The 13,726-nt window shown below is 36.8% G+C and overlaps 1 protein-coding gene across 3 annotated transcripts in view; it reads right to left on the bottom strand.

Moving 5' to 3' along the window:
• NBEA (neurobeachin) overlaps positions 1-13,726 on the bottom strand; it is a gene marked incomplete at its 5' end in the record, with an annotated part of 629,414 nt that overhangs the window by 469,610 nt on the left and 146,078 nt on the right. For all 3 annotated transcript variants that reach the window (XM_082675501.1, XM_082675500.1, XM_082675503.1), the window contains 3 exons: positions 510-607; positions 704-766; positions 1,474-1,553. In XM_082675501.1, the coding sequence (XP_082531627.1) occupies positions 510-607; positions 704-766; positions 1,474-1,553 (241 nt within the window). The remainder of the gene's footprint in view (positions 1-509; positions 608-703; positions 767-1,473; positions 1,554-13,726) is intronic.

The raw sequence follows: 13,726 nt of genomic DNA on the forward strand, positions 1-13,726 counted from the left end.
TATCTATCTCCAACTCATTTTCCACACTGCTGATTGTAAATCTAGCAAAACAGAAATCTGAGCAAATCAGTTGTGTATTCAAAATTCTTTAGTTTTCATCACCAATAAAATAAAATCTGAACTTCTTATCATTATACGGATCTTTCAAACCTGGCCACTATCTAGCTCTTGAGCCTAAACTCATAGACTTTTCTTGAACTCTCTTTTGTCGAAATATACCATGCTCTCTCATCTTCTTGCCAAAATATTTGCTCTTCCCACTACTTAAAATGTCTTTACTACAGCAACAGCAATATAATTACTCTTCTTGAGACCCGAGACCCATTTTCTGTACACTTCATCAGTTCCCTTGAGTATTAGAAGATTAATAACAGCTTTCTCCATCTATTCCCTTCTTATGTGTAAGATTTTGCTATATACACTCAAAAGTTAACTCAATAGGGATTATTCTGGGAAGCACAACTGTACTCAATTAAAGCCTACTAATAGTACTAATATTATAAACATACCTTATTCCATTTCTTTGATCAAACGCTGGTATCATTGAGGCTGGGTGTTCTGACATTAAAGCCACTAGTAACTGTAACACATCATGAATATTTTCATCCTGCATAATAAGGATCAGCAATATTTATTTAGTTATAAATGTCTTCTAACGCATTGAATAAAATTATTAAAATAGAAGACCCAGACCATGTCCTACCTCATGCATTGTAAGCAGGTAATTTAATATACTCTGAAGTTCATCTTCCTTGACCCCTCGATCCTAATTTTTTAAAAAATTAATTAATTTAAATCTAAAATTAAAACTTTAATTAAAGACAGCCATCAAAATGATCACTTTAAAATAAAATATGGACAACTTAAAAGCAGTGATGCTTTAATTAAAATATCTAGATACTTCATAATTCATAGACTATATTATTTCAAGGTAAATAAGTACATATTTAGAAAATTGTACCTATTCTTCTAAAGTTGCTAATGTTTGACTGACTTTACTATAAAAATTATTATATTTTGATCGTCTAAATATATTAAGATTACTATTTCCTAAACATGTATTCTTTTCTTAAAATAATGCAAATTACCATAAAACTTTACAATATTAATTGCTGTGCATTTTACCTTTATTTTCTATTTATCTTAATCTTTTAAAAATCCTAATGTGATAAAAATATATAAGTCTTCTCAAACAGGAACACAGATCATTTTCTAAAATGAAATCTTCATGCTCAATTTTTATGTATATATGTTCCTTGTCTATTTCTGCTACACCCCTTAGGATAGAGGACCTCAAAGAGTATTAGCACAAAGTGAAGTTCAACAAAAGTTAATACTAAGATTTACAGAATATTGAAAGCAATTCATGAATTAAAGGTTGTAAAACTAATTTTACAATAATGATTTAAACTCTGCCAAAACATTCTTTTCATGTAATATACTGCAATTTTGAATTACATAAAACTGTTTTACCTTTAATATAAGCTGTTTCAGGAAAAGTAACATAAATGCCCGTAGTGATATAATTTCTTTTTGTGATGGCCGGGGACCATCTAGAATAAAACAGAAAAAGAAACAACAAACAATAAAACCCCTCATTATTATTACTTAATAATAAGCTTAATGCAATCATGTTGTGATATTATGGAATACTTTAAGTTATAGTCATTATAATTATCATATTTCTTAGTATTAATTCTGTACAATTTCAATAATAGAGAATACAAATATTATTTTCAGATTTTTGGCAATTTCAAATTTTTTACTCAATGTCAGATTTGCGGGAAAGAATTACTTTTTAAAAATTATATTACTATTCATTGATAAATAAATAATATCAAGTCTTTACATGGATACATTTCCCTACTTTTATTAACTTAATAGGTTCCCTTTTCCCCCTCAAATCCAAGTTTTCCCAATATTTCTTCCACCTTCTTCTTACCTGTCTATGTTTAAAATCATTCTCCATTTTCATCTGCACATTATAGAACAAACCATAGAAAAGTGACACTCTACGTAATTATTTGTTTTGAAGCTTTTTTCTTCTATGACACTTATATATACAAAATACATATTATTATGACACTCAATAAATGCTTGAATCAATAAATGAAATAAGCATGAACAGTTACAGTGTACATATCATTTCCAATAGAACACCTAAATTTCAAAGTAAATAAGTGCAACTATTTAATTACCAATAAAAATGAGAATATGCCATGATATATATATAATATGTAATATGCAGTAATGAAATTATACCTTTAAGAAACATAGCTAGAACCATGAAGTCCTTAAACATCAAGCCTTACTTGAAGCAACCCAGATTTATATAGCTTCTGTATAAGTTTTAATCTATAATCCTTTTATGTATAATTTATAGCATCTGCTTATTCACTCCACAAATATTTATGTGTAGATTATTACACATCAAAACAAATTAGCCCTTAAACAATCCATTTTATCTACTCTTGGGAAAGAAATCTCTTTCTCATTTCTACATTTGTTGCCCTATTCCTGCCAATAGTGTACAAAGTACTCTTTCTCTCCTTACCAAAACTTGTTATTATTTTTGTTTTTTTTAATATTTTCATTGTGAAATACAGTACACATACAGAAGATATACATTTACAACTTAATGAATTATTATAAGATGAACACCTGTATAACAACTTCTTAGGTCACGAAACTGAAAACTGACAGCAGCTTGGCAGAGAAACTTATCAACCCTTGGTGTGTAGGTAAAGGAGCTGCGCAGAGTGGAGGGTGAGGTCCTGATTTATATCATATGCAGATTTCTGGTTTCTGTTGTGTAAATAAATACTCCCTCCATGACTGGTTTCAAGTTCATGCCACCAATGGTTTGACAACCATCTCATCAAATATTAATAATTGGTGGTGGCACCAGTCTGCTTCAGCATACAATAAAGCCTCACCCTACCCAGCTCTCAGCTCTGAACCACACCCTCCTTCCTGATCACATCCCCCACACCATCTCCTTAGAGACAGCACCATTATTTCAGTAATAATTTCCTTACTTTTATTTATAATTTGGCCGCCACTTAATGAAATTGCACAAGTGTTATACTATCTTTGTGCGTAAGTGTTTCTTATTGTTAGGATGAGGACAAAAGCTCTTTGTCATAGGATATTTTGTGAGGATTAAATGGATCAACATATGTAAAGGAATTAGAATAGTAACTGGTCCATTTTAATTGTAAGCACTCAGTATACTTACTACTGTCATATATTGATATTACACAATGTAAATAACAAAGGAATAAAGCACAGTAAAAAATAAAGAGCGCAGTAAAAAATAATAAAGACTCAAGAAAAGGTATAATAAACATAAAATTGAAGATGGGGTTATCTCTACGCCTGGAAATGGGATAAATGTCTGACCAAGGATAGATATATACAGGCTTATGGTAATATTCTATTTCTTAAGCTTGGTGATACTCATACAAGGTTCATTATATTTACATATATAATACCACTTTGTGTTTGTGATATATTCAGAATAAGTCTTTGAAACACCTATAATATGAATTACCTACGCATATAAATCTGTAAGTTCATGTTTGAGCAGACAAATAGAGGTGAAAAAATATATATGACTGGTAATACTGGCTCCTGGGAAAGTATTAACTTTTTAATCACAAATCTTTACATTATTTCACGGGCTACCAAGATCATGTACTACTATGAGATTTTTAATATAAATAAATGTTTTTACAGTGAATCATATATAAAAATTTCAGAGACAGGGGGACGAGGGGAAGATGGCGGAAGAGTAAGACGCGGAGATCACCTTCCTCCCCACAGATACACCAGAAATACATCTACACGTTGAAAAGCTCCTACAGAACACCTACGGAATGCTGGCAGAAGACCTCAGACCTCCCAAAAGGTAAGAAAGTCCGCACGTACCTGGGTAGGGCAAAAGAAAAAAAATAATAAACAGAGACAAAAGGATACGGATGGGACCTGCACCAGTGGGAGGGAGCTGTGAAGGACGAAAGGTTTCCACACACTAGGAAGCCCCTTCACGGGCGGAGACTGCGGGTGGCGGAGGGGGAAAGCTGCGGAACCGAGGAGGAGAGCACAGCAACAGGGTGCGGGGGGCAAAGTGGAGAGATTCCCGCACAGAGGATTGGTGCCGACCGGGCACTCACCAGCCCGAGAGGCTTGTCTCCTCACGCGCCGGGGCGGGCGGGCTAGGAGCTGAGGCTCAGGCTTCGGAAGGAGCGCAGGGAGAGGACTGGGGTTGGCGGCGAGAACACAGCCTGCAAGGGGTTAGTGCACCATGGCTGGCCGGGAGGGAGTCCGGGGAAAAGTCTGGACCTGCCGAAGAGGTAAGAGACTTTTTCTTCCCTCTCTGTTTCCTGGTGCGTGAGGAGAGGAGATTAAGAGCGCTGCTTAAAGGAGCTTCAGAGACGGACGCGAGCTGTGGCTGAAAGCGCGGACACCAGAGACGGGCAGGAGACGCTAAGGCTGCTGCTGCCGCCACCAAGAAGCCTGTGTGTGACCACAGGTCACTATCCACACACCCCTTCCGGGGAGCCTGTGCAGCCCGCCACTGCCAGGGTCCCGGGATCCAGGGACAACTTCCCCGGGAGAACGCACAGCACGCCTCAGGCTGATGCAACGTCGCCCCACACTCCATGCCCCTCCCTCCTCCCGGCCTCATTGAGCCACAGCCCCCGAAGCAGCTGCTCCTTTAACCCTGTCCTGTCTGAGCGAAGAACAAACGCCTTCCAGCGACCTACACGCAGAGGCGGGGGCCGAATCCAAAGCTGAGCACCAGGAGCTGTGAGAACAAAGAGAAAAGGAAATCTCTCCCAGCAGCCTCAGAAGCAGCGGATTAAAGCTCCACAATCAACTTGATGTACATGCACCTGTGGAATACCTGAATAGACAATGAATCATTCCAAATTGAGGAGGTGGACTTTGAGAGCAAGATTTATTTTTTCCCCTTTTCCTCTTTTTGTGAGTGTGTATGTGTATGCTTCTGTGTGAGATTTTGTCTGTATAGCTTTGCTTCCACCATTTGTCCTAAGGTTCTATCCGTCCGTTTTTTTTGTTGTTGTTGTTTTTTGTTTGTATTTTCTTTGAAAACAATTTTTTTCTTAATAATTTTTTATTTTAATAACTTTTATTTTATCTTCTTTCCTTCCTTCATTCCTTCTTTCCTTCCTTCCTCCCTCCCTCCCTTCTTTCGTTCTTCCTTCCTTCCTTTCTTCCTTTCTTCCCTTCTTTCTTTTTCTACTTTTTCTCCCTTTTATTCTGAGCCGTGTGCATGAAAGGCTCTTGGTGCTGCAGCCAGGAGTCAGTGCTGTGCCTATGAGGTGGGAGAGACAACTTCAGGACACTGGTCCACATGAGACCTCCTAGCTCCACATAATAATATAAAATGGCGAAAATCTTCCAGAGATCTCCATCTCTACACCAGGACCCAGCTTCACTCACCGACCAGCAAGCTACAGTGCTGGACACCCTACGCCAAACAACTAGCAAGACAGGAACGTAACCCCACCCATTAGCAGAAAGGCTGCCTAAAATCATAATAAGTCCACAGACACCCCAAAACACACCACCAGACGTGGACCTGCCCACCAGAAAGACAAGATCCAGCCTCATCCACCAGAACACAGGCACTAGTCCCCTCCACCAGGAAACCTACACAAACCACTGAACCAACTTTAGCCACTGGGGACAGACATCAAAAACAACAGGAACTACAAACCTTCAGCCTGCAAAAAGGAGACCCCAAACACAGTAAGATAAGCAAAATGAAAAGACATAAAAACACACAGCAGATGAAGGAGCAAGATAAAAACCCAACAGACCTAACAAATGAAGAGGAAATAGGCAGTCTACCTGAAAAAGAATTCAGAATAATGATAGTAAAGATGATCCAAGATCTTGGAAATAGAATAGACAAAATGCAAGAAACATTTAACAAGGACCTAGAAGAACTAAAGATGAAACAAGCAATGATGAACAACATAATAAATGAAATTAAAAATACTCTAGATGGGATCAATAGCAGAATAACTGAGGCAGAAGAACGGATAAGTGACCTGGAAGATAAAATAGTGGAAATAACTACTGCAGAGCAGAATAAAGAAACAAGAATGAAAAGAACTGAGGACAGTCTCAGAGACCTCTGGGACAACACTAAACGCACCAACATTCGAATTATAGGGGTTCCAGAAGAAGAAGAGAAAAAGAAAGGGACTGAGAAAATATTTGAAGAGATTATAGTTGAAAACTTCCCTAATAGGGGAAAGGAAATAGTTAATCCAGTCCAGGAAGCACAGAGAGTCCCATACATGATAAATCCAAGGAGAAACATGCCAAGACACATATTAATCAAACTATCAAAAATTAAATACAAAGAAAGCATATTAAAAGCAGCAAGGGAAAAACAACAAATAACACACAAGGAAATCCCCATAAGGTTAACAGCTGAGCTTTCAGCAGAAACTCTGCAAGCCAGAAGGGAGTGGCAGGACATATTGAAAGTGCTGAAGGAGAAAAACCTGCAACCAAGATTACTCTACCCAGCAAGGAACTCATTCAGATTTGACAGAGAAATTAAAACCTTTACAGATAAGCAAAAGCTGAGAGAGCTCAGCACCACCAAACCAGCTTTACAACAAATACTAAAGGAACTTCTCTAGGCAAGAAACACAAGAGAAGGAAAAGACCTACAATAACGAACCCAAAACAATTAAGAAAATGGGAATGGGAACATACATATCGATAATCACCTTAAATGTCAATGGACTAAATGCTCCCACCAAAAGAAACAGACTGGCTGAATGGATACAAAAACAAGACCCTTATATATGCTGTCTACAAGAGACCCACTTCAGACCTAGAGACATACAGACTGAAAGTAAGGGGATGGAAAAAGATATTCCATGCAAATGGAAACCAAAAGAAAGCTGGAGTCGCAATTCTCATATCAGACAAAATAGAATTTAAAATAAAGACTATTACAAGAGACAAAGAAGGACACTACATAATGATCAAGGGATCGATCCAAGAAGAAGATATAACAATTGTAAATATTTATGCACCCAACATAGGAGCACGTCAATACATAAGGCAAATACTAACACCCATAACAGGGGAAATCAACAGTAACACATTCATAGTAGAGGACTTTAACACCCACTTTCACTAATGGACAGATCATCCAAAATGAAAATAAATAAGGAAACACAAGCTTTAAATGATACATTAAACAAGATGGACTTAATTGATATTTATAGGACATTCCATCCAAAAATGACAGAATACACATTTTTCTCAAGTGCTCATGGAACAATCTCCAGGATAGATCATATCTTGGGTCACAAATCTAGCCTTGGTAAATTTAAGAAAATTGAAATTATATCAAGTATCTTTTCCGACCACAACGCCATGAGACTAGATATCAATTACAGGAAAAGATCTGTAAAAAATACAAACACATGGACGGCTAAACAATACACTACTTAATAACTAAGTGATCACTGAAGAAATCAAAGAGGAAATTAAAAAATACCTAGAAACAAATGACAATGGAGACACGACAACCCAAAACCTATGGGATGCCGCAAAAGCAGTTCTAAGAGGGAAGTTTATAGCAATACGATCCTACCTTAAGAAGAAGGAAACATCTCGAATAAACAACCTAACCTTGCACCTAAAGCAATTAGAGAAAGAAGAACAACAAAAAAAAAAAACCCCAAAGTTAGCAGAGGGAAAGAAATCATAAAAATCAGATCAGAAATAAATGAAAAAGAAATGAAGGAAACGATACCATAGATCAATAAAACTAAAAGCTGGTTCTTTGAGAAGATAAACAAAATTGATAAACCATTAGCCAGACTCATCAAGAAAAAAAGGGAGAAGTCTCAAATCAATAGAATTAGAAATGAAAAAGAAGTAACAACTGACACTGCAGAAATACAAAGGATCATGAGAGATTACTACAAGCAACTCTAAGCCAACAAAATGCACAACCTGGAAGAAACGGACAAATTCTTAGAAATGCACAACCTGCCAAGACTGAATCAGGAAGAAACAGAAAATATGAACAGAGCAATCACAAGCACTGAAATTGAAACTGTGATTAAAAATTTTCCAACAAATCAAAGCCCAGGACCAGATGCCTTCACAGGTGAATTCTATCAAACATTTAGAGAAGAGCTAACACCTATCCTTCTCAAACTCTTCCAAAATATAGCAGAGGGAGGAACACTCCCAAACTCATTCTACGAGGCCACCATCACCCTGATACCAAAACCAGACAAAGATGTCACAAAGAAAACTACAGGCCAATATCACTGATGAACATAGACACAGAAATCCTCAACAAAATACTAGCAAACAGAATCCAACAACACATTAAACGGATCATACACCATGATCAACTGGGGTTTATTCCAGGAATGCAAGGATTCTTCAATATACGCAAATCAGTCAACGTGATACACCATATTAACAAATTGAAGGAGAAAAACCATATGATCATCTCAGTAGATGCAGAGAAAGCTTTCGACAAAATTAAACACCCATTTATGATAAAAACCCTGCAGAAAGTAGGCATAGAGGGAACTTTCCTCAACATAATAAAGGCCATATATGACAAACCCACAGCCAACATTGTCCTCAATGGTGAAAAACTGAAAGCATTTCCACTAAGATCAAGAACAAGACAAGGTTGCCCACTCTCACCACTCTTATTCAACATAGTTTTGGAAGTTGTAGCCATAGCAATCAGAGAAGAAAAGGAAATAAAAGGAATCCAAATCGGAAAAGAAGAAGTAAAGCTGTCACTGTTTGCAGATGACATGATACTATACATAGAGAATCCTAAAGATGCTACCAGAAAACTACTAGAGCTAATCAATGAATTTGGTAAAGTAGAAGGATACAAAATTAATGCACAGAAATTTCTGGCATTCCTATACACTAGTGATGAAAAATCTGAAAGTGAAATCAAGAAAACACTCCCATTTACCATTGCAACAAAAAGAATAAAATATCTAGGAATAAACTTACCTAAGGAGACAAAAGACCTGTATGCAGAAAATTATAAGACACTGATGAAAGAAATTAAAGATGATACAAATAGATGGAGAGATATACCATGTTCTTGGATTGGAAGAATCAACATTGTGACAATGACTCTACTACCCAAAGCAATCTACACATTCAATGCAATCCCTATCAAACTACCACTGGCATTTTTCACAGAACTAGAACAAAAAGTTCCACAATTTGTATGGAAACACAAAAGACCCCGAATAGCCAAAGCAATCTTGAGAACGAAAAATGGAGATGGAGGAATCAGGCTTCCTGACTTCAGACTATACTACAAAGCTACAGTAATCAAGACAGTATGGTAGTGGCACAAAAACAGAAATATAGATCAATGGAACAGGATAGAAAGCCCAGAGATAAACCTATGCACATATGGTCACCTTATCTTTCATAAAGGAGGCAGGAATGTACAGTGGAGAAAGGACAGCCTCTTCAATAAGTGGTGCTGGGACAACTGGACAGCTACATGTAAAAGTATGAGATTAGATCACTCCCTAACACAATACACAAAAATAAGCTCAAAATGGATTAAAGACCTAAGTGTAAGACCAGAAACTATCAAACTCTTAGAGGAAAACATAGGCAGAACACTCTATGGCATAAATCACAGCAAGATCCTTTTTGACCCACCTCCTAGAGAAATGGAAATAAAACCAAAAATAAACAAATGGGACCTAATGAAACTTTAAAGCTTTTGCACAGCAAAGGAAGCCATAAACAAGACCAAAAGACAACCCTCAGAATGGGAGAAAATATTTACAAATTAAGCAACTGACAAAGGATTAATCTCCAAAATTTATAAGCTCAATAACAAAAAACAAACAACCCAATCCAAAAATGGGCAGAAGATCTAAATAGACATTTCTCCAAAGAAGATACACAGACTGCCAACAAACACATGAAAGAATGCTCAACATCATTAATCATTAGAGAAATGCAATCAAAACTACCATGAGATATCATCTCACACCAATCAGAATGGCCATCATCAAAAAATCTGGAAACAATAAATGCTGGAGAGGGTGTGGAGAAAAGGGAACACTCTTGCACTGCTGGTGGGAATGTGAATTGGTACAGCCACTATGGAGAACAGTATGGAGGTTCCTTAAAAAACTACAAATAGAACTACCGTATGACCCAGCAATCCCACTGCTGGGCATATACGCTGAGAAAACCATAATTCAAAAAGAGTCATACACCAAAATGTTCATTGCAGCTCTATTTACAATAGCCCAGAGATGGAAACAACCTAAGTGTCCATCATCGGATGAATGGATAAAGAAGATGTGGCACATATATACAATGGAATATTACTCAGCCATGGAAAGAAACGAAATTGAGCTATTTGTAATGAGGTGGATGGACCTAGAGTCTGTCATACAGAGTGAAGTAAGTCAGAAAGAGAAAGACAAATACCATATGCTAACACATATATATGGAATTTAAGAAAAAAAAAAAAAACGTCATGAAGAACCTAGCGGTAAGACAGGAATAAAGACACAGACCTACTAGAGAATGGAGTTAAGGATATGGTGAAGGGGAAGGGTAAGCTGTGACAAAGCGAGAGAGTGGCATGGACATATATACACTATCAAACGTAAAATAGATAGCTAGTGGGAAGCAGCCGCATAGCACAGGGAGATCAGCTCGGTGCTTTGTGACCACCTAGTTGGGTGGGATAGTTAGGGTGGGAGGGAGGGAGATGCAAGAGGGAAGAGATATGGGAACATATGTATATGTATAACTGATTCACTTTGTTATAAAGCATAAACTAACACACCATTGTAAAGCAATTATACTCCAATAAAGATGTAAAAAAAAAAAAAGAAAATTTCAGAGACAAAAGTGTGAAATCACAGTCAAAGGAAAAAGATTCTACTTCTCAAGGTTAGTGCACACATGCATAATACTTCTATGAAAAGGTAGTGTAGTACATATTATCTTTAAAATGTTCTTAAAAGAAAGCATTATTTAGGTCAAATTAGTATTGAAAAAATTGTAATATAGAAAACTATGTGTTTCAAAACCTCACATTCCACTAAATAACAAAATTAATTTCAGATAGATTGAAAAGTTAAATCAAAAAGATTAAAGAGAACAGGGGCTTCCCTGGTGGCACAGTGGTTGGGAGTCCGCCCGCCGATGCAGGGGACCCGGGTTCGTGCCCCGCCCGGCCCGCGAAGATCCCACGTGCCGCGGAGCAGCTGGGCCCGTGGGCCATGGCCGCTGAGCCTGCGCGTCCGGAGCCTGTGCTCCGCAACGGGAGAGGCCACAACAGTGAGAGGCTGCGTACCGCAAAAAAAAAAAAAAGAAAAAAAGAAAAAAGATTACAGAGAACAAATTAATTAAAAGATAGATTAAAAAGAATAAATTAAACCATAAAGAAAAAGAAATGATACATCAGGGGCATGTAATGTACAACATGGTTACTGCAGATAATTCTGTATTGCATATTTGAAAGTTGCTAAGAGAGTAAATTTTAAAAGTTCTTATCACAAGAAAAAAAAAACAAATTTAACGATGTACAGTGACATTGAATTATTGTGGTGATCATTTCTCAATGTACACAAATATCAAATCATTACATTATACACCCAAAACTAATATGTTAATTATTAAGTATACCTCAATTAAAAAAACTTTTTTAACTTTTTAAAAAAGTATAAAATTCAATGAAAAGAAAAAGAAATACTCTTCCACTTTGTCACTTTTTAAAAAATTATATTTATTTGTTTTCTTCCCTCCCCTCTCCTTGAGATAGCCAGAGCCAGTGGGACCGAAGGGCACAGGGACCTGCGGAAGCAGCAGAAGCCAAGGAGACACAAGGGGCTGGAAAGGGCCAAGGAGGCAACTAAGTCTGGCAGGATTTTCAGGGTCAGGGTGAGGAGACAACAGAGGCCAGTAGTATGGTCAGTGGTAAAGAAACAATAAGGGGCAAGGAGGTGAAAAGGACTATTTTATGTCAGAGCCGAAGATGGTCAGAGCCAACTGGCAATGTCAAAGCTTAGAAGGTGATGGTGCATGGGTAAGAATGTGGGTTTCATAAAGTAGAATAATTAAATATATTAAAAAAATATTAAAGATAATGGCAGCCAGATTTCTAAATATTGAAAGAAGAAAGTTGTAAAAATAATCAATTTGAGGCTAGACTGACCCATGTGGTTTTGGATTGGGATTGAATATACTTGTGTGAACTCATGGTTATTAATACAGATAGATCAGTTTAGAGGTATGCATATACATATATATGTATTTGCATTTAAGCTTATATTTCCTAGATCTGTCCAACAAGAATGCCTAGAAGCAATGATACCCAAAGAGCAATAAACACAATAAGCACACCTATCACCCAGATCTTGGTTTCTTAAAACCATATCTACAAAACAAACCAGGGCTTCTGAGATATGGAAGATAAAAGATGAACCAAAAATATCCTACACCAGAAAGCAAGGGAGTACAAATAATTTATGGACGTTTGTCATAAAGACCCAAGACTCATGTGAAGGGGCTCCTATTGGCCAAATCCGGTACAACTTGAACATCAAAATAAATAAGGATACAACTCAGGGGATAGCCTCTACACTAAATCCATGCAGCCACTGTTTTTTCTTTAAGTTTCACCGGAACAAATCACAGCCATTCACTTACGTACTGTCTGTGGCTGTTTTTGCAATACAGTGCAGAGCTGATCACTTATAGTGGAGATCTATGGCTCCCTAAGCCTAAATTTTTACTGCCTGGCCCTTCACAGAGAAAGTGTGCCAACTGTTGATATAATACCAAATTAAACAGGAATCCATGAAATTTACACTGACACTAAGAAATGAACAAATAAATTAGTAAATGGAAGAGAAAAACAACTTCTTTGTTACCGCAGAATTCAAACTAATAAATATCTCAGAAAATGTCGCCATTTGGTAGCCATCACAGTAAAGATCAATTCTGACAAGCGTCAATGAACTAAAGCCAGTGGGCAAAAGTTTGTTGAAGAACAGGATGTTTATATAGTCTCAATGTATTTCTCCACCAGATACTTAAGATTACAGAGGAGAAAGTGGAATTTTACAGTAAAGAACCCTGGCAGACACCAAAAGTTAACATCACTAGTAAAATAATAAGACAACTCAACATCATGTGCCTCTTGTAATGATAACATTGAGACAGAATTGTTATGACTTCTGTGTGATTCCTTCTAAAAATAAAAAACCTAAATCATCATGAGCAAATATCAAATAAATGCAGATTAAAGGACATTCTAAAAAATTGTCTGTAATTCTTCAAAAATGTCAAGGCCATGGAAGACAAGGAAATACTAAAATAAGTATTCTAATCGAAGAATATTACGGTGACAAGGCAACCAAATGTCACGCATGATCCTCGACTGTGATTCAGAGAAAGAAGAAAGACTTTTTTTTCTAGAATGAATATTATTGGTAAAATGGGTTAAATTTTAATGGGAGCTTTGTATGAGATGATAGTATTGTATTAATGTTAATTACCTGATTTTAATGGTTGCTCTTCATTAACTCAAGAGAGTGCCCTTACCTTTTAGGAAATAAATATTAAAGTATTTAGGAGAAATAGGGCATCATACCTATAATTTATTCTCAATTTATTCAGAAAA

This window comes from Grampus griseus, assembly GCF_964374135.1.
Source record: "Grampus griseus genome assembly, chromosome: 18".
Lineage (NCBI taxonomy): Eukaryota > Metazoa > Chordata > Mammalia > Artiodactyla > Delphinidae > Grampus > Grampus griseus.